The sequence below is a fragment of the Bufo gargarizans genome, chromosome 2 (assembly GCF_014858855.1).
Source record: "Bufo gargarizans isolate SCDJY-AF-19 chromosome 2, ASM1485885v1, whole genome shotgun sequence".
NCBI lineage: Eukaryota > Metazoa > Chordata > Amphibia > Anura > Bufonidae > Bufo > Bufo gargarizans.
Window position 1 is genome coordinate 148,720,752 of NC_058081.1, and position 22,187 is coordinate 148,742,938.

At 44.4% G+C, this 22,187-nt stretch overlaps 1 protein-coding gene across 1 annotated transcript; it reads left to right on the forward strand.

The window, feature by feature from the left end:
• The first annotated feature begins 45 nt into the window (after positions 1-45).
• Positions 46-21,094, forward strand: SAXO2 (stabilizer of axonemal microtubules 2). Its single transcript, XM_044283251.1, has 4 exons — positions 46-171; positions 14,532-14,711; positions 16,383-16,585; positions 18,518-21,094. Exons 1-4 carry the CDS (start codon positions 134-136, stop codon positions 19,510-19,512), a joined length of 1,416 nt encoding a protein of 471 aa, XP_044139186.1. The 5' UTR covers positions 46-133; the 3' UTR covers positions 19,513-21,094.
• Positions 21,095-22,187: the final 1,093 nt, after the last annotated feature.

Here is a 22,187-nt window from a genome sequence, read left to right on the forward strand (position 1 = left end):
AGCTCCAGCGCTGTAGATAGGACGCTCGGCTGTTACTAGGCGACCTCCTGCGTGCTTAGTTACCAGCTCTCCTACTGAGTGTGTCCTGACTGCAGCGCCACTGACCTGCTCTCTGACTGACCGCACCGGCGACATGAAGCGCAAGTGTATCTGCGAGATCTGCACCTGCGGGTAGGAACCAGGGAGACACCGAGATGTGGGGGGAGCAGAGGGGCCAGCCTAGTGCCCACCTAGCTGGAGACATCAAGCCTGTCTGTCTGTTATCTATCTATCTATCTATCTTCTATCTATCTATCTATCTATCTCATATCTATCTATTTATCTATCTGTCTCATATCTATCGATCTATCTCACATCTATCTATTTGTTTATTTATCTATCTATCTCATATTTATCTATCTATGTATTTATCTGTCTCATATCTATCTATCTATCTATTATCTATCTATTTATCTCTCTATCTATCGCAAAAATCTGGCAGCACTAAATGCAAACTTAAACAAAAACAAAAAAAGGGGTGCAGGCCTGAGGGGACGAGACTATTGCCCAGTATACAAAATAGCAAAGAGGCAGCACTGCAAAATCAGTAAAAATGAAAATATACTTTTATTCACCCATGCGGATAGGCAACATTTTGGCTCAACCCTAGAGCCTTTCTCTCTATTACAGTATATCTATTCTATTTTACCTATTTAGATGGACAGATATAAGATAGGTAGATAGATAATCATAAGATTGTTATTAAGTTGCTCATCCTGTTTTGCTATTTTTGACAAATTTAGGCACGATCCACATTTGCACAGAAATTAGTGACGTGTTGCCATGTTGTGCTTCTTGTTTGCGTTTTGCTCCAGCATTTCGTAGGACTGCCAGATTTACTAACATATACCAAAACCGGTGTAAGAATCCACCTTGATAACAGCAGGCGGAGATTTGCTCTTCTGCCAAGAGATGCTCCATATTTATTAGGAGACATTCACCTCTTAATAAATTTAGCGCATTTCACTCCAGTGTGAAACGTGTGTTTTTCCGTTTTAATACACGGCTCTCTCCAGACCCCCCGATTCTGATGAGGAGGACTGGTAAAAATGAAAGAAGGGGCAGTTACCAATAGCAGCCGGTCAGATAATGCGGTGGGCTGCCGTCGGTAACACATTCACTACACGCCTGCTAGACATTTGTCCGGACTTGTATAATCTGAACCAAATCACCATATATTTATCAGCACTGGTGTGAAGTGGCTCATAGCAGCCAAGCCAGGTGTGATTAAGAGGGCGCGGCAGGTACAGAGAGAGCACAGCCTCCAGGTGTAACGGCAACGCCCCATTGCTCCTGGAGTCTTATTTGCATATATTAAAACATAATTTTTCTGAGCAATGCGGACACATAGGTACATGGGACCAACACAGATGCATCATCTGCCAAGTGCACCTTTTTTAGGTACCAATCTGCTGACAGACGCCCTGTAAAGCTAGAGCTGCACCACAACTTTTTGAAGACTTTTTCTAGACAGTAGTCAAACCCTCAAGAAACCATTTCTAGGCAATGTCCATGTAACTCACACAGTAGCTACCGCTTTTTAAACTCACTCAGAAATCCTGTCACATAGTAATTCAATAATAATAGTGACCAGTTTGAATGGAGAAAATTGGAAGAGATTTTCAAGCTCCTCAATAAATTCCTATGGGCATTTTTTGTAGTCTAAAGAAGTTACATAAGGTATGTAAAAAAGTTGCTTTTTAGAAGACACACAGTGCCTTGCAAAAGTATTCACCCCCCTTGACTTTTTTTGTGTTTTGGTGCCTCACAACCTGGAATTAACATGGATTGTTTGAGGATTTGCATCATGTAATTTACAGAACATGCCCACAACTTTGAAGAGGTTTTTTATTGTGAAGCAAACAACAAATAGGACAAAATAACAGAAAAAGTCAATGTGCATAATTGACCCCCCCCCAAAGTCAGCACGTTGTAGAGCCACCTTTTGCGGTAATCACAGCTCCAAGTCGTTTTGGCTAAGTCTCTATGAGCTTGCCACATCTTACCACTGGGATTTGTGCCCATTCCTCCTTGCAAAACTGCTCCAGCTCCTTCAAGTTGGATGGTTTGCGCTTGTGAACAGCAATCTTTAAGTCTGACCACAGATTTCTATTGGATTGAGATCTAGGCTTTGACTAGGCCATTCTAACACATTTACATGTTTCCCCTTAAACCACCCAAGTGTTGCTGTAGCCGTGTGTTTGGGGTCATTGTCCTGCTGGAAGGTGAACCTCCGTCCTAGCCTCAAATCACGCACAGAGAGGTACAGGTTTTGCTCAAGGATATCCCTGTATTCAGCACCATCCATCTTTGGCTCGACTCTGACCAGTTTCCAGGTACCGCCTGCTGAAAAACATCCCCACAGCATGATGCTGCCACCACCATGTTTTACTGTGGGGATGGTGTTCTTTGGGTGATGAGATGTATTGGGTTTGCGTCAGACATAGAGTTTTCTTTGAAGGCCAAAAAGTTCAATTTTAGTTTCATCAGACCAGAGCACCTTCCTCCATACATTTTGTGAGTCTCCCACATGCCTTCTCACAAACTCACAACGTGCCTTTTTGTGTGGCTTTCTTCTGGCCACTCTGCCATAAAGCCCAACTCTATGGAGCACACGGTTTATTGTCGTCCTATGTACAGATACTCCAGTCTCTGCTGTGGAACTCTGCAGCTCCTCCAGGGTTACCTTAGGTCTCTGTGCTGCCTCTCGGATTAATGCCCTCCTTGCCCAGTCCGTGAGTTTTGGTGGGCGGCCGTCTCTTGGCAGGTTTGCTGTTGTGCCATGTTCTTTCCATTTGGTTATGATAGATTTGATGTTGCTCCTGGGGATCAAAGATTTTGATATTTTTTGTATAACCCAACCCTGACTTGTACTTCTCACCAACATTGCCCCTTACTTGTTTGGAGAGTTCCTTGGTCTTGATGGCAGTGTTTGGTTAGTGATGCCTCTTGCTTAGGTGTTGCAGTCTCTGGGGCCTTTCAAAAAAGGTGTGTATATGTAATGACAGGTCATGTGACACTTAGATTGCACACAGGTGGACATCATTTCACCAATTGTGTGACTTCTGAAGGTAATTAGTTGCACCAGAGCTTTTTATGGGCTTCCTAACAAAGGGGGTGAATACATACGCACATGCCAATTTTCTGTTTTCTATTTCTAAACAATAGTTTTATTTATATATTTTTCTCATTTCACTTCACCAACTTAGACTATTGTGTTCTGATCCATCACGTAAAATTCAGATTAACAAAACATTGAACTTAAGGCTGTAATGTAACAAAATATGAAAAAAGTCAAGGGGGTGAATACTTTTGCAAGGCACTATACATAGTACCACTCTCATGCACGAGCATGTGTCCGCCTGTCATACAACTTGAGGGCGGTTTCACACACACAGCATTTTTTGGGGGGAAACACCACAATTTTTGTGGCAGTTTATTCTGAAGCCTTTTCAGCCAAAGCCATACCTGGGTTGGAAGAAAATGAGAAACGTAAAGGAAGGAGTTTTTCTCCTTCCTGTAAGATCCACTTCTGGCTATGACTAAACACTGCTTCAAAAACGGCGTCAGCAACGCTTTAAAAGGAATGTGTCATGCAGATTTCACACTGACCACAAGGCCTGAAAATATGTGGAGACTTTGTGTTCAGTACAGATAACTTTTCAGCAGTCATCTCATTATTATTACAGGCAAAATTACAGTGACAGATATCACTTCGGTATAGATAAGGCTAGGTGCATTCTATTGCTGAGTTCAGCAAAAGGCAGCAGTATTTTGTGTGGCTAAATGCTAGTATTCACACCGGAAACCCGACGGTCCCCATTATAGCGAATGGGATCCACTGAACCTGGGCAATGTCTGTCATATGAGGAATCTGGTGGATCTGGGCTTCTGTTCCTCCCAGAGCAGAATGCCAGGATCCAAGGACAGAAGTCCACTTAGCCATTCACGAACGGAGATCTCACAGCTTATCTGCTCCCTCCTGACCTATACATATAGTAAAATGGAAATAAAAACAAATCACCAAAAATTCTAAAATATAAAACTTAATTCAAACAACAGGTCACTTTCTGATGACACTTTCCCTTTGAACAAAGATATCTGCAAGTAAGAATGTCTCCTTGATTAACCCCTTCCGGACCGCCCCATGTAAATTTACGTAGGGAATTTAAAAATGGCGCGCGCTTGCAAGCGGAGCAGGCACCATAGCCGCTGGGTGCCTGCTGTTTTAAACGGCAGACACCTGGGTCTAATGTATGCGATCGACAATAAAGTTAATTGCATACATTTACTCCCTCAGGTGCCGTGGTCAAATATGAGCACGGCATCTGGGAAGTTAAAGACTGGAAGGGCACGCTCCTGGCCATGCTCTGGCTCCCCCTGGCGACAATCGGGGGAGCCGGATGCAGTGTGTGGCAGGTCTTGTACTCAGGAGTAGTACAGGGCTGCTGCACACTAGTTCCTATAGAGAGCCTGCCTGTGGCAGAGCTCCATAGGAACTTAGTGTAATTGTCATACACTCCAATGCCAATGCATTGGATTCTAGGAAAAAAGCAGTCTAATGATTGCTTGTTATAGTTTCCTATGGGAACTATAAAAAAAGTGTGAAAAAAAAGTTAAAAAAATATAAAAAATAAATAAAAAGAATATAAAAGTTAAAATCACCCCCCTTTCCCCAAAATGTAAAATAAAAATACATAAATAATGTAAAAAAATTGACATAATGGGCATCGTGTATGAAAACACCCGTACTACTTAAAATATAAAAAATTTTCTTCCATAAGGCAAACAGGGAAACAGGAAAAAAAAAGTCAAAATGGCCGATTCGCTATTTTTTTGTCGCTTTACCTCACACAATTTTTTTTAAATAAAAAGTGCTAAAAAAATACACACCCCAAAATGGTATCAATGAAAAGTACAGATCATCCCGCAAACAAATTAGCCCCCACGAAGCTCCGTACACATACAAATAAAACAGTTATGGGGGTGAGAACATGGCAATACAAAGGAAAAATGTGTTACTTTGTTTAGTATTAAATGCAAGAAAAACTTTACATATGTTGTATCATTGTAATTGTACTGACCTGGAGAATTATATTTTCTATAGCTTTATATGTAATGTCATATGGACATAAGAAGTCTGTAGTTCACCTTCATCTAGATTCCTTAGTCTTCACTAATTGGCAGCGCACCTCCATTGGTTGGTAGCAGAGTTGTAGTTCATTAATAAATAGAGGCTTGGGGGGGGGGGGGGTGTAAATGTAAAATAGAAAACTCTTTTATCACTTTTAAAATGTCCCCCAGTTCCCCTTGCTATGAACCCTGGTGGGCCTGCAGCAGTCATGTGCCATTCCCCATCCATGTGATGCTGCAGCCCATCATAGCCTTCAGCGGTGACATGCCGTTTGTGCACACGTGACTATTGAGCCCAGACCAAAACTTTCCATATCTCCATGACGTGTCCCTGTACTTTGATGTGAGTAAGGTGCATTTTTCTATTTTCTTATGCCTCCCTCCCTCCTATTCTCCTGGATAGGTCATCAGTATCTGATCGGTGGGGGTCCGACACCTGGGACCCCCACCTATCAATTGTTTAGGAAGTTGCAGTAGTGCTGTGGCCTTCTCCGTGCTCACCAAGTACAGCTCTGTACATTGTATAGCGACGGTGCTTGGTATCGCGCTCAGCCCCTTTCACTTCAATGGGGCTGAGCTTCTCCAAGGCCACGTGACCGATGAACGTGACGTCACCAGCCTAGAGAAAGCTGCAAGAAGGCCGCAGCACTCACAGGAGCACTGGTGTCTTCTGAAACAGCTGATCGGTGGGGGTCCCGGGTGTCGGACCCCTCGATCAGTATTAAAATCTTGGAAAACCCCTTAAATGTTGGGAAAACCTACCCGTTTTGGTGGAAAGATTACCCTCTCATGTTTATGGTGATGTGACAGTGATGTCAGATGTCAGGAGAAAAAGAGGTCAAGCTGTTGGATTGCAACATTTCCAATCCTTCACTTGTCAGGGGTGGTAAGTCCCCACCAGAGGAGGCCTGGCAGTGGCTTAACTGCCCCTCACCCTTGTAAGATAAGACAAGTGTGCACCTATATGGGGGGAGATCATCGGGAATGGCTACCTGCTGAACAAAAGTTCCACTATCTAAAGTGTTTGGCCTGCTGTAGGTCCTGAGCTGATGAAGTGACGTACCTGCAGGGGTTCATTACTTTTCGGGTTTATTTCGCCTATTATTGCTAATATGACGTGTGAGGACGGTAGGAGAACAATTTACAATGCAATTCATTGTAGAGGTGAATGTATGTCTAGAGGTTGATAATGGGGTGGGGTAAACGTCATGTCTACTATAGAGCGATTTAGTATCTCAGCACTTGACACCGGTAGGTCAGGAATGGTCCATGTGTGTTGAGCAGTTGCCTAGTAGTGTAACCTGGGTGCGCCCATCATGTGCTGTACACAGTTACCAAGGAAAACATATCCACAATAGCTGGGTTGTAATGGCATCCGACAACTGACACTTGTCATCACATCCCGCTACAGGACCATTAGCAATACTTACTAGCACGTCATCAGGAACACAGAACTACAGCATATCAATATATTAATGTATAAATTACAGGTAGCATGAATGATCAGACAAAACACGGCTGTTACTATTAAAGGGGTTGTCCAGCCATTAATATTGATGACCTAAAGAGATGGGCTTGCAGTTCGCCCGGCGGTCGTTTTGCGGCGAACTTTGCTTGTTCGCGATTCGATGAACATGTGAACATATAGCGATATTCACATGCGCCATATTTTTTTGCATAGCGCCGAACTTTGACCCATGACACATCCATCAGGTGGGACAGGACAGCCAATTGAGACGTTTCAGCACATGGACACACACCCTACCCTATAACAGAACCCGATCTGGCAGACATTTTACATTCTGTATTTTGCCAGTGTAGGGAGAGGTTGCTTTGTGGAGCAGGGACTGTTAGGGACACCAAACGCTAGCTAATAGGGCCACAAAAGTCCTTTTTCAGGACTGGTATAGGTGGGCCATCGATGGGTGTGATATAGAGGGGTGTAATATACCTATAATATACCTTCTAACATAGAAATTATATTATAGTGTATTTGTATTGTGCAGCAGTTGTGTGCGGTTCTGCTGCAATACCGCAGCTAGATAGAGGGACAAACGCTAATAGAGTAACTAATTGCAACGGGTGTGATATACCTGTTGCCCCCCAAAAAAACTGCTTGAGGGGTGCCATATACCTTCTTCCACAAAATCCTGATTGAGGGGTGCTATATACCTTCTTCCACAAAATCCTGATTGAGGGGTGCTATATACCTGTTTCCGCCAAATGCTGATTGAGGGGTGCCATATACCTGCTTCCACAATATACTGATTGAGGGGTGCCATATACCTGTTTCCGGCAAATACTGATTGAGGGTGCTATATACCTGTTTCTGCCAAATACTGATTGAGGGGTGCTATATACCTGTTTCCGCCAAATACTGATTGAGGGCTGCCATATACCTTCTTCCACAAAATCCTGATTGAGAGGTGCTATATACCAGTTTCCACCAAATACTGATTCAGGGGTGCCATATACCTTCTTCCACCAAATACTGATTGAGGGCTGCGAAACACCTGCTTCCACAAAATACTAATTGAGGGGTGCCATATACCTGTTTTCAACACATACTGATTGCGGGGTGCTATTTACCTTCTTCCACAAAATCCTGATTGAGGGGTGCTATATACCTGTTTCTGCCAGATACTGATTGAGGAGTGTTATATATCAGTTTCCACCAAATACTGAATGAGAGGTGATTTTCTTCCACAAAATACTGATTGAGGGGTGCCATATACCTTCTTCCACCAAATACTGATTGAGGGCTGCGATACACCTGCTTCCACAAAATACTGATTGAGTGGTGCCATGTACCTGTTTCCGCCAAATACTGATTGAGGGGTGCTATATACCTGCTTCCGCCAAATACTGATTGAGAGGTGCCATATACCTTCTTCCACAAAATACTGATTGAGGGGTGCTATTGCTATATACTTTCTTCCACCAAATACTGATTGAGGGCTGCGATACACCTGCTTTCACAAAATACTGATTGAGGGGTGCCATATACCTGTTTCTGCCAAATACTGATTGAGGGGTGATATATACCTGTTTCTGCCAAATACTGATTGAGGGGTGATATATACCTGTTTCTGCCAAATACTGATTGAGGGGTGATATATACCTGTTTCCGCCAAATACTGATTGAGGGGTGCCATATATCTTCTTCCACAAAATCCTGATTGAGGGGTGCTATATACCAGTTTTCCGCCAAATACTCATTGAGGGGTGCCATATACCTTCTTCCACAAAATACTGATTGAGGGGTGATATTGCTATATCCTTTCTTCTACAAAATACTGATTGAGGGGTGCCATATACCTGTTTCCGCCAAATACTGATTGAGGGGTGCTATATACCTGTTTCCGCCAAATACTGATTGACGGGTGCTATATACCTTCTTACACTAAATACTCATTGAGGGGTACTATTGCTATATACCTTCTTCCACCAAATACTGATTGAGGGCTGCAATACACCTGCTTCCACAAAATACTGATTGAGGGGTGCCATATACCTGTTTCCACCAAATACTGATTGAGGGGTGCCATATATCTTCTTCAACAAAATACTGATTGAGGCCTGCCATATACCTGCTTCCACAAATACTGCTCTTCTCTAGGGACTTAGGCACAGGGTCATTTAGAAAATGACAGGCAGAGGAAGAGGCAGACCGTTCCGCAGGGATGGTAGGGGTCGGGCAGGTGCACCAGGCCAGAGCCTAAGTGGGAAGTTGGAGAAGGCGCATGCGATAACTTCAAAGGGTGCACCAGAGTTGGTTGAGTGGCTCACTCAGCCTTCCGCTTCTTCACCCTCCTCATCCTCTCTATCTGCACCCTCCTCACTCTCTGCTGTGTGCACCCCCAAAGAAACCACCACCACCATAGCCCCTCCACTCGAGTTAAAGGTATTATTTTCCTATCCATTCCCAGACCTTACCAATGCACAGCCATTCTTGGCAACGGATGAGGAAGAGGAGGTAGCAACTTCCGCCACCGAGAGGTCTGACGACAGTACCCAGATCAGTCCAAGGAGGGTGGTCCCCGCTGTTGCTGCCTACTCCGAGATCTCTTGTCAGTGGTAGTGAAGGTGATGATTATGACGTGTTGATGGATGTCACGTGGGTGCCCACAAGAGAGGAAGAGGAGTTCAGAGGGAGAGACGGAGCAGCAGATAGGGAGGAGGAGAAGCAGGCAGAACTCGCAGTGCACAGGGGGCAAAAAGCAGACTGCAAATGTATCTGGAGCGACCCATCCACCATGCACGGTCACATCTTGTGCTCCCAGGACGACAGTATATGGCTCCGCAGTGTGGTCTTTTTTTAATGTGTCCGCCGCTGACAATAGTGTTGCCATCTGCAGCCTGTGCGGTCAACGCATAAGTCGCGGTAAGCCCAACACTCACCTATGGACGACCGCCTTAAGAAGGCACCTGACCTCCCATCACCGAGCCCAGTGGGAGCAATGCCGTCAGAACCCACAAAGCCACACTCCCGGCGCTCCACGTCCTCCCTCTTCTCCTTTCTCCTCCCATTTGTCCCCCACTCCACCTTCCACCGTGCCATCGTCGCATTCATCTGGCACAAGGCAGGCTTCCGTGGCCCAAATGTTCGAGCGTAAAAAATTGTGATGCTGGATAATCCTCTTGCCCAACGGCTGACCGCTGGCTTGTCGGAACTGCTAGCCCGCCAACTACTGCCATATAAATTGGTGGACTCGGAGGCATTTAGAAAATTTGCGGCCATTGGCACACCGCAATGGAAGGTCCCCGGAAGGAAATATTTCTCCCAGAAGGGCATCCCTAAACTATATGGCCACGTTCAGCGGAAAGTTCGGATATCTCTGGCACACAGGGTTGGTGCCAAGATACATCTGACCACAGACAGGTGGTCTAGAAAACACGGGCAGGGAAGGTACATAACTTTTACTGCCCATTGGGTGAACCTTCTGACGGCCGTCAAGCATGTAACGCGTGGCACCCTTGTGGATTTGGTGTTACCATCACGCATTACATGCAGGCCTGCCTCTTCTTCTCCTCCTCCTACTCCATCCTCCGTCTCCTCCTCGGCTGACTCTGCCTTTTCCACTGCTATCGCCTCTTCCGCTGTACCCCCCAAGCTCCCCAGAACCTATTCGACGTGCCAGTTTAAACGTTGACATGCTGTGCTGCGGTTGTTGTGCCTGGAAGCCAAGAGCCACACCGGTCCTGCACTTCTTTCAGCTCTGCGGCCACAGGCCGATCAGTGGCTAACCCCTCTCAATTAGACAGTTGATAAAGTGGTGTGCGACAACGGTGCCAATATGCTGAGTGTGCAAAATGACACATGTGCCGTGCATGGCACACATCCTGAACTTAGTCGTGCACAGCGATTCGTTGCCAAATACCCCGGGGTCCAGGACATCTTGAGGCAGGCCAGGAAAATCTCTGGCCATTTTAGAAGATCTTACACGGCCATGGCTCGCCTTGCTGACGTTCCGCGGCTACACCACCTGCCCGTCAGACGTCTGATTTGTGACAGCTCGACGCGCTGGAACTCCACCTTGTATATTCTTGATAGGCTGCTCCAGCAGCAACGTGCCATTAACGACTACCTGTACGAACTCTGCGGCAGGACAGGTTCTGGGGAGCTTTGTTTTTTTTTCACGGCTCAAGTGGCTGCTCATGCGCGACGCATGCAGACTTCTGCGGCCATTTGATGAGATAACTGGTCAGTCGCAGCCAGGGCTCCATCAGTGACATTGTACCTTACGCCTTCTTTCTGGAGAGTGGCTGGGTGGAGGAGGAGGAGCAAGAAGAGCAGGCTTTAAAATTTTCGGGGATCCCTGGTGTTGTCCGTGGCTGGGGGGAGTAGACTGAGGACGACATTTTCCTGGGCAATGAGCAGGTGCCAGGGCGCTCCACCGCTTCCAATTGAGTGCAAATGGGGGCCGCCTTCATTCTCCAGTGTTTGAAGAGGGACCCCCATATAAAAAGCATAAAGGGCAAGGACCTGTACTGGGTGACAACGTACGTAGACCCCGTTACAAACACAAAATGGCGGACATGTTACCAGCATCACAGGGGACTGTCAGAATACAGCATTTCCAGGCCTTGCTGCGAGAGATGCTGCATTCTGCTGTTGCGGGCGCCGGCAGAGGAATTTCTACCCACAGCGAAACAGGTGCGAGTACCAATCCTACCACGCCTGCAAAAAGAGCACGGTTTGAAGATGATGGTTACTTTGGATATGAGCCGCCCTCCAGATCCAGCCTCAGGGAACGCCTAGACCAACAGGTGTCTGACTACATCGGGTTAACGGCCGATGTGGATGCTCTAAGAAGCGAGGAACCCCTTGACTACTGGGTGTGCAGGCTTGACCTGCGGCCAGAGCTGGCACAATTTGCCATGGAACTCTTGGCTTGCCCCTCGTCGAGTGTCCTGTCCGAAAGGACGTTCAGCGCAGCTCACAACAGTGTGGACTACCTCACATTTTTTTAATGAATGAGGAATGGATCTCGGAGTAATTCAACACCTGTGATGACCACGTCTAATTGAATTTCCTCATGCCAGCCCACACATCTGCCACCGACCCAGAACAAAGAATGGTGCTTGTCTTATGTATATACAGCGGCATAAAAGGCCTTTTATGTCGGGTGAAGGCCTAATTTTTGGGGCCTGTACTGGCCGACGGTTACATCTTTATCCTGTGACCGCCTAATGTACCTCCAGCCACAGAATCCAAAGTTCTTTGCTGTTAGGTGAATGCCTATTGGCTAATTTTTGGGGCCTGTACTGGCCGACAGTTACATTTTTTTTATCTCTAGCCACATAATCACACCCTTGTCTCACTCCTCTTCCACTTATTATGGTGGCATATGAACTGCATTCACCATAAGGACCTTCTAATTTCACAGAGTCATGTGACTGTGCCCCCCCACCCTGTACTGTGCCCCCTTATACCCTGCATTGTGCCCTCTTACCACACCCTGTGCAGTTCCCCTAGTCATTCCCTGTACTGTGCCCTCTTATACTCTTTTATCCAGTCACGGTATGGCGGTGTTATCCGCTCACTGTACAGAGGTGTTATCCGGTCAATGTATGGCGCTGGCATCCAATATCTGGATGGCCATAACTGTATCCCTTTCCCTGCCCACGCCATCCTTTTTTAGACTTGGTATGAGAGGGAAAATATGCACATTACGGTGCTAAGGACCTTTGCGCCACAATCTGTCTCAGAAATGCATAGACGTATTTCTATAAAATAAATGACCCCCTAATTGTATTATCATTCGGGGGAAGGGCTAATATCTTTATATTATATAGATTCTAGTGTATTATACTGTGCCCTGTATTTCCCAGTAGAAAATGATCCTTGGTAAACACAGTCTTCATCCCTGACCACCAGAACCAGGTAGCGCTGTGTCAGCACATGGCGGCCTCCCCTCTCCGCCACGCTGCTCCTCTGTGTACTGCTGCTTATTCTGACACTAGGGCTGGGTTCACATCCTATATTGCCATCCATTTAATGCATACCAAAAATGTATGCGTTAACAGATGCCTCAGACTGATGCCGTAGAGTGGCGTCCGTTCACCATACAGTTCTATGGTAGAAAAAGAATTTACGTTAACATATGCATTTTTTACTGGAGTCTGCAGGATACAAAAATGTGGAGTGCTGCAGATTTGTATACATCAAACCGATAGGAAATAAAAAATTTCTAGGCTCCAGAAGGGCACATTTTTGAGAATAGCCAGTTCTATTGATGAGAGTGAAAAAAAATATGGAATACAGAAGGTGCCCGTATTTTGGGGATCTGAAATACAGACCTGGAGATGTTCGTGTAGCCTAAACTATCACACAATCCATAGTAATATAGGAAATAATAAGTAGTAGTACGTACGTTTCTCAAAATGAATTGAAAAAAAAGGGAAGAAAATGGCTTGGTAACTTAATTGAGGCAACTAACCAAAATATTGCATGCAAAATGGTCTTGTAGAGGGTGGTCTTCTCAAAAGGGCATGGCCACTATGCATAGCATGTAATGGAGCTGAAAATTAAGCCACAGAAAATTGGGGCGTCTGGCGGAGCTGGTCTTTTGCTTAGGTTTTACTGTGTAGTTTTTGTGGTGTTGTAAAATAGAGGTCACCCCAACACTGTCCAGTAGAGGTCGCCATAAGCTCTGCCTTGTATGTGCACCTGTAATTGCTAGCGCTAACACACTGCTCAGAACCCCTTTTCATCTTGCACTGGAGTTAACTGGCTGTGTGCTGTCTTGTATTTATCACAAAATGTAGTCATAAATAAGTATATAACTAAAACTCATTACTGCTCAGTTGCATAAAGCTCTTTACCACATTGCACATGGCGTCTGATCAGCCTGCAGCATGTGATAGAGCAGGAGGAGCTGAGCAGATTCATGTCATTTTAATAGGGAAACATCAGCCTAACCTGCATGAGGCCAAATGATGTAGTAGAGGGGGAGATTTACTAATCACAATGTGCCAGAATTGCACCACAAAATTGGCGTAAATGCTTTTTACCATGTTTATTAACCTACAGTATATAGCCATCATACTTACCTGATCCTCAGTGGTGGGTCCCAAACCTCTGCTGCTTGACTCTAGTCCCTCTGTGTAAATTTCCGGATTGATGCTGCTGCAACCAGTCACTGGCCACAGAGGTGATCTACTCCCCTTGTGTCATATGAACATTTGAGATAATGCAGGGGAGCAGAGGCCAGTGTTTGGCTGCAGCAGAGTAAAACAGGAAGTTTACATGGAGGCCAGGGAGTGAACGAGTCGGGACCCAGCGCCAAGGATCTGGTAAGTATGATCACTTACGCAGATTCCGCCAATATGAGAGGTCTGGAAATTAGTGCACAACCCCTTTAAAAGCATGGCAGTTCTGGTAAAATAGCTACTCAATGCCAGGACAGTGCAGGAAAGCAGCTAGGTCCCTGCTCCTGTAAGCTGCTATGGATGGGGACACCATACGTGTAATTACACCTGCTCACCACTGCAGGTAAACAGAGCAGAGGAGGTGATCGGCGGGGGTGTTGCGAGTCGGACCCCCGCTGATCTGATATTGTAATCCTGAGGATAGGTCATCAATCCTGAGGAGGATAGGTCATCAATCCTGAGGATAGGTCATCAAAGCGGACAACCTCTTGAAGGCTTTTGGGCACCACAGAGGACATCTCCTGCTAATCAGAGAGCCATTGCAGAGAGTGCCCCTAGTGGTGGAGAACTTGGCACACTCATGTATCTGTTTGAACAGGCGCTATGTAATACCACATTTATGCTGTTGTAACTCATTTGGTACCTCTCTAGGTAGTAAGTCGTAGATACTCATGGTTGTATTTTTTTGTCTTTTCTTTTGGCAGGCGTCACCGTTGCCCGCACATGCCAACTAAAATTTTTGAGAAATCTGAGCAGCCTTGCCGTTTGACTGAATATGTGGAAAAATACCCTCAGTATGATAACATCCAACCGCCAAACAGCATGAAACCGAAGCATGAATACCAGGGGAACCATGGAAAGATGGAAGGAATAACAACCTTTAAGTAAACCTATTACTATGATGTACATGGCCAGGGTTGTTTATGTCACACCATGAGGGGCTCATAGACGTCCCCTGGTGCAGTGTACCTAGTAGAGAAGTAGAACATCACATAGTTTGGAAGATGACAAATGTGTGGGCTCTGTTGGGTAAACTATATTTACTCATTTATAGTACTGTATTTATTATATACATTTGCTATACAAATGTGGTACTTCTGCACTGAAAAGTGAGGACCATCACCAGTGGCGTACATAGAGAAGTAAGGGCCAAACCTGGCCCCCACACAGGACAGAAGGGTTTCTGCCTAAACCTCTTTCAATGACCATTGGGCCGTTTTTTTCCACTGCTTCATTTGATAAAAGTTGTTCCTTTAGTTCAGGCATCCTCAAACTGCGGCTTTCCAGCTGTTGCAAAACTACAACTCCCAGCATGCCCGAACAACCTACAGGTATCAACCTACAGCAGGGCATTGTGGGAGTTGTAGTTTTACAACAGCTGGAGGGCCGCAGGTTGAGGATGCCTGCTTTAGAGGGTAGAGTCCTGACCAAGTTTTCACCTCCGGTAGAAGAGGAGATGATCCCACCTGGGCCCCACAGCAGTCGCATGGTCTGCCGCTGTGGTAGTTATGCCACTGACCATCACAGACTTATGCCATTTTATACATTTCAAAGTTCAGTCAATTTCCATAAAGTCCATTTGAACAGAATCCCAACAGACAGACCTGTATCTTGCTCCAGTTATTTTTTAAAGCTACCTATGACACTGGCTGACCTGTTACATGTGCGCTTGGCAGCTGAAGGCATCTGTGTTGGTCCCATGTTCATATGTGCCCACATTACTGAAAAAAATGATGTTTTAATATATGCAAATGAGTCTCTAGGAGCAACGGGGGCGTTGCCGTTACACCTAGAGGCTCTGCTCTCTCTGCAACTGACAAGGCCAGGCAGTAACAAAACCTCCTAAAATCGATCAAAGTGCAGAGGGTGCAGCAGTTACAGAGACAGCAGAGCCTCTAGGTGTAATGGCAACGCCCCCGTTGCTCCTAGAGACTCATTTGCATATATTAAAACAGCATCTTTCTCAGCAATGCGGGCACATATGTACATGGGACCAACACAGATGCCTTCAGCTGCCAAGTGCACATGTAACAGGTCATCCAGTTTCATAGGTAGAAATCTGCTGACAGATGTGCTTTAAAAGGGTTTTCTGTGTAGATTTTTTTAAGGGGCCAGAAGTTGTTAAAACCAAAGAATCAGTACTCAGCCATCCCCTGTGACTGCCATTGTACAGTTGCTCCGAACCCTCTGTTTTGCACTTCCTGTCCTGGCTTGACACTGCCGTCAATGCTAGGTAAGGCCCTCTCATCCATTAACTGGCTGAGACGGATCACCACTAAGGCCAGTGATTTTCTAACCGTTTCCGGCTGGGTCAAGCCTGGTCCTAAAGTGCAGATCAGCTGAGGAACGGCAGTTCTCAATTGCTGGAGGAGGTAGTCACCATCATCGGAGGTGCTATCTGTAGTGTGTATGGTTGGTATTCCTGTGACTAAATCTACAGTACACGTGTACAACTGTCAATTGCATATACTCTAGATGCGGAATACTTACTGTTGAGAGTAATTAAGCTGTATTGTCTTCTGAATGCTGTGACACGTATGTGTTTTTATGTTTAGGTCAGATTATATTCCATACGACGTAACTAATCGTCCAGTACGTCCTAACCAAGAGTATCAACCAAAGCCTGGTCAGATTGACCTCGGAACAACCTATAAACAAGATTTCAACCCCTATAAGATCGAGCCAATGATTCCAGCACGGCCAGTGGAAAAGAGGCAAGCCAATATGGGAACTTTTGACACAAACCCTACATATAAAGGTAAATCTACAGTGCGGGAGAACAGATCGAGCAGAGGTATTCCTGACCTACCCACAGGATAGGTCATCAATATCAGATTGGTGGGGTCCGACTACCGCTGCCCCTGTCGATCAGCTGGAAGAGGTAGTATTGCTTGTGCAAACCCTGCTTCTGCCTTGAAATTACCTGTGCACCTTATTATTTGCAGCGGCCACGCAGTGTAATTACAACTGCTCATCCTAAAATTACCCACGCGTCATCTTTTGCAGCCTCCGGGCAGGGCAATTACAGTCGTTCGTCCCATTCACTTGAATTACACTGTGCTGCCTCTACAAGTGAGTAGACGCACAGGCAATTTTGAAATGGAAGCAGCACTCACACGAGTGCCACTACCCCTGATGATTTGATACTGATGACATATCCATTTTGAGAACAATTCCTATCATTATAACTCACTTGTTCACCATTCTGTCACATTTTGTGGTTGTCCCTTGCCTTACATTGGCTAATGTGAGTTCACCTACATCTTGTCATAAGTTGCACAAAGTTACACAATTTGGCACATCCTGTTTTAGAAAAATCCACTTAATCCTCCTAGCTTGTCAATTGAATGGGGCTGAGCTGTGTCTAGTCCATGTGACCGATGGTCCTGACATTAGTGGCCTAGGGTAAGCAGTGAGAAGGCCGTGGCGCTCACAGGAGCACCGGGGCCTTCTCAAACAGCTGATCAGTGGGAGTCACGGGTGCTGGACCCCATCAATCAGATACAAAGAGTTAGATAACCTCTTAAATTAACACAATTTGTAGGATTATTAAATCTGCCCCATTGTCCCTTTCTTCACGTTAGAATGAATGGGTATGTCTTGGTGTAACTGATCTCCTAGCACCCCGACTAGGTACCTCCATTGATGGATGCTCCTAGTGCTTCCTGAGGGCTCCAAGCACTCCGCTTGACACGTAACCAACACAGACCCCACAAACTGCCGCAGCTTGGTTGGGGTCTCGCCATCCTCCACCCACACTGGACCCTAAATCCAGAGAGCTTATACTCAGGGGAGTATTGTGATATAGCAATCCCGAAGAGTGTAGTTATTCCATCCCCCCAAACATGAGCCAAGACTTCATGAAGGGATAAAGCAAGTCTCTTTAATGAGCACAAAGGCATTTCTTATACACAGTTTTCCCCACAAGGTTACCACCCACGTGGACCTTGTGGAGCACAGGACACAAAGTCACAACAGCCAATAAACACAGTATTGTACAGTTAGACACTCCCAGCTAATGTACACAACCCCCCCCCCCCCTCTGCCTGTGATACAATTAACAAAATACAGTGGGAATTGTCTGTGACGCAATCAACAAAATACAATGGGCATTGCCTGTGACACAATTAACAAAATACAATGGGCATTGCCTGTGACACAATTACCAAACACAATAAACTTGATCACTCAAAGGAGAGTACACACGTTTTCCCCAAAACACCTCAAAACCCTACATATCCCCATATACATCCATGGATAGCTCTGATCTGGGCGAACAACATATCCAAAAATCACCCAGATCGGAGCAGGGGTTCCCAAATTCCATGGAAGTCATATTTGACTGACCGTTGTGCACGTCACATCAACCAAGTGTTTCCTGTAGTTGCAGAAGTTATTGCTGCCAAAGGAGGTTCAACCAGTTATTAAATCTAAGGGTTCACATACTTTTTCCACCTGCACTGTGAGTACATAGTGTGTTCAATAAAAACATGGTAACATTTAATTATTTGTGTGTTATTAGTTTAAGCAGACTGTGATTGTCTATTGTTGTGACTTAGATGAAGATCAGATCACATTTTATGACCAATTTGTGCAGAAATCCATATCATTCCAAAGGGTTCACATACTTTTTCTTGCAACTGTAAGATGATACAAAAAGTTTTACACAGTTTTTTATTTTTTTTTCTAGATGACTACAGACCATGGGATATCCAAAAAAGAGAACTTGCTAAGCCAGGACATTCTTACCAACCACCAAATGCAAAATTCGGAAATGCAACAACGTTCCAGGATGATTTTTTTCCTAAAGAAATACAACCAAGGGAAAGTTTCAAGCCATCTGGTTTAGCAAAACAGAGTGCCATACCTTTTGATGGCACTACAAGTCATCGTACTTCATATGTTCCTTATGATATAGAACGTAGGGTTCCAAGACAAAAGCAGGAGTATAAGCCCAGCAGTCAACCATTTGAAGATCTCACCACCCATCGTCTCAATTTTAAAGGTGCCCTTGGAGAAATAACAAAAAGCTTTAAACCTGAGTATAATAAAGTTGGTAGTGATGCCCGATTTGATGGTAGCACTGAATTTCGGGATAGCTTTCAGCCATGGCACGTTCCTCCACACCATGTCCAAAAATCTCTGGAATATAATCCACCTACTACTCACATGGATCTAGGCACTACATCTCATCTAGCTTATGTACCACACCAGCTGAGTTATGTTGCCCCAATTCGACCAGTGTCTCATGGAAGAAGAACCAATGTTCCTTTCCAAGGAAATTCTACAATGAAGGAAGATTTTAGGGCCTGGGAAGCAAGACGTCAAGAAATGATCAAGAAAGACCATCAGATTCCGAAGCCTACTGGAAAATTTGATGGGTTAACTACGTTCAAGTCCCACTATCTTCCCTATGAAATCCATCCAACTGAAAGTTTTAAGCCTTCCAATGGAGCACTTCGAAACTCAGCCCCGTTTGAAAGTGGAACTTTATACCGTTCAGATTTCACACCCAAGCAGAATGAAATTTGCCCTGCAAATTACCCATTGCCACCAGGATATGTCTTTGAGAGTGTTGATAGCCGTGGTCACAAAATGTTTAGGAAGATGCTTACTCCGGAAATAAATTCCTTTTCCAGTACAAATGAGAAGAACCTTGCAAAAGCGATTGCTGTCATATCATAAATCAGATGTGCCCTGAAAATGTTAAGAAAACCTTTACATCTTGTAATGTTCTTTTTTTCTATGGTTTTTAACAGTTTTAATGACAAGTATTACGGTATTTATATACTCATTTGAAATTCACATATACTAAAAATATATAACATGATAAAATGTATGTTACAATGACAATAGATTCTGACTACTAATGTAGAAAGCTACTGTAATGGATTTTCCTATCAAACTAACTTTAACATATAACAGCAAAAACTAAAAAGTTAGGCCTCTTCCACCTCCATCTTTAGATTAACTCTGAGTACAGAACATATGACTTTAAGATCTCTATAAAATGTCATACAAAGTGAAATTCATGTCCTTTTCTCCCCCTTAACAGGGTATTTTAGAAATTAAAGGGGTTATCCCATGAGTCATTTAAATAAAATAAGACATCATTGTACATGCTAATGTCTTTCCAACAAAGAGCTCCCCCCATTCATTGCTCCAATTGCTCTGCTAGATTCTCTTCAGGCTGGCAGCTCAGGGGGGGGTCCATTCTGCTGCAGCTCTCTTCCTATCACAGCTGAGGGGGCATGTTCTTTCTGTTGCAGCTCTCTTCCAATTACAGCTCAGGTGGTGTGTTCTTTCTGCTTCAGTTCTCTCCCTATCACAGCTCAGGAGGTGTGTCCTTTGTTCTGCAGCTATCTCCTTGTCATTGTCACAGCTTCTAACAGTAAATAGTGCTGGTGGCAGATGATGGATGTAACTGAGCATGTGCGACCATCTCAGCAAAGTGGACAGAGAAAGAAGGAAAAGGACAAACAGCAGATGCCGCTATACAGATAGATTTAACTGAATCACTCAGCTATACAAAAATTTTATTACATGTAATTACAAAAGTTATCAGATCTGGGTGTTGATTTAAAAAATTTGGTGGTACAACCCCTTTAAGCTTTAATTTGTTTATGAAATCTGTACATTTAAAAAAATATATTTTTATGTGACGAATCATTGCTTTAGGGGGAGGTTTATCAATTTTGGTGCAATTTGTCACATAACTGACTTTTAGAGGTGGAGATGAAAGTGGTGAAAGTTGAGAATAAATTTATCAAAGGTCGTACAGAGCCTAATAAATGAGACGTAGTGCAGATTTGCGACATTTTGACGGCAACTGCGACTTTTTCCAGTGACATCTATAGGCCACAGGAAGTACTGCAGGAGCCTGCGACTTTATAACAAAAAGTCACAATTTTGCTTACAGAGTGTGACTTTTCATGAGTTTACGCATTTTAAGGGGGTATGCTGATGACTTTGCCTATATTTACGCCTTTTCTTTGATAACACATTTATAAATGTCTTAACAACATTTTTAACCACTACCGCTTTTCTCAGCATATTTCTATTTCGGCGTGAATTCTTTTTGGAGTGAATACGATCGTAGGGATGCTATAAATTTGGCACAGTCTAGTTTAAATGTAATTTTGGCATATTTTGCGTTACTTTTTGGTGCAGATTGATAAATCTCCCCCCTTAATCTTTCATTTGATTATAGTAAAACGTTATGTATCTCCATTGTGTATTTTGAAACGGCATGCAACAAATAAATCACTAATTTGTCTAACGGTTGTAATTCCATAGGATTGCTTTGCATTAACGTGAATAAATTTTACCTTCAGCATTTCTTTCTTTCCACTTTAAAAATGAATTTCACTGACAGTTTCCGTTCGGAAGAAGCTAAATTAGGATTAAGTGTGACTGAACAGAGAAGGAGATCCAGACACTGACATATTTTTATTAGATTTGGTATGTGAGCTGTTACTCTGTGTCAGAGTCATGTACTAGGAAATGAAGGATATGGAACCAAAGACAACGGACCCAATGTAAAACTTCTGATCTCAGCCAAACATAACACAACTGTCATTGCCTTCTCTTTAACACTGCCCAGAGAGAAAAAAACCTACACATGGCCTCCACATAATAACAGAACACAAGAGTGTGAAACAGGAGGAAAATGAATTCATTTACAGCTAGATTTTCCCTTCTTCAGGTATCAATGCACTTTGAAAAACGTTTTATATGTCATAGCAACATTCTGATCGTGGGGTTCTGAGTGATGAGATTCCCACCGATCGCTATAACGAGGAGAGAGAGGCTCTTACATACTGTAGCACACTCTCTCTTATTGCTGCAGGCAAAACCAAGATGAGTCCATACACTTTTTATCGAGTTCATCTCACTTCCGTCTCCTGCGGTGAGCGAAGAGCACCCTGTGTGTGCACTTCTCTCTCCTCCTTCTAGCGATCAGTGGGGATCTCAGCACTCAGACCTCCACCAATCAAAACTTTTCGAATGCCTCTATGATATATCAAAAGTTTAATTTATTGAAATCTGTCTTTAAAAGACTAAGGATAGTAAAGGTTCTATATCTTTTTCAGGGGTTGATGGACGCTATGCGCAGGACCAGTCAACCATCAAATGTGTCCAAGAGGCTCCTCACTCTCCCCCAACAGCAGATTGAGAGCAGGCTGGAGTAGTTGGAGTTTATCATGTCGATTACTTTTTTGCCGGGGGAGATAAGCCAGTGCCAGAGGATTCGAGTAATGACATAGTCCACCTCTCCTTATTGAGGGTAGATGTATGTGTATGGGGGAGTCTGGAGGAAAAACTGCCGCCTGAACACACGCTCGGCCAACTGATATCTA

Excerpts from the sequence above, each read along its gene's own strand:
- SAXO2 (XM_044283251.1), top strand. The coding sequence starts at position 134 with ATGAAGCGCAAGTGTATCTGCGAGATCTGCACCTGCGG. Across the intron at positions 14,712-16,382 it reads GAAGGAATAACAACCTTTAA|GTCAGATTATATTCCATACG; the intron begins GTAAACCTATTA and ends TTTTATGTTTAG. Across the intron at positions 16,586-18,517 it reads CACAAACCCTACATATAAAG|ATGACTACAGACCATGGGAT; the intron begins GTAAATCTACAG and ends TTTTTTTTCTAG.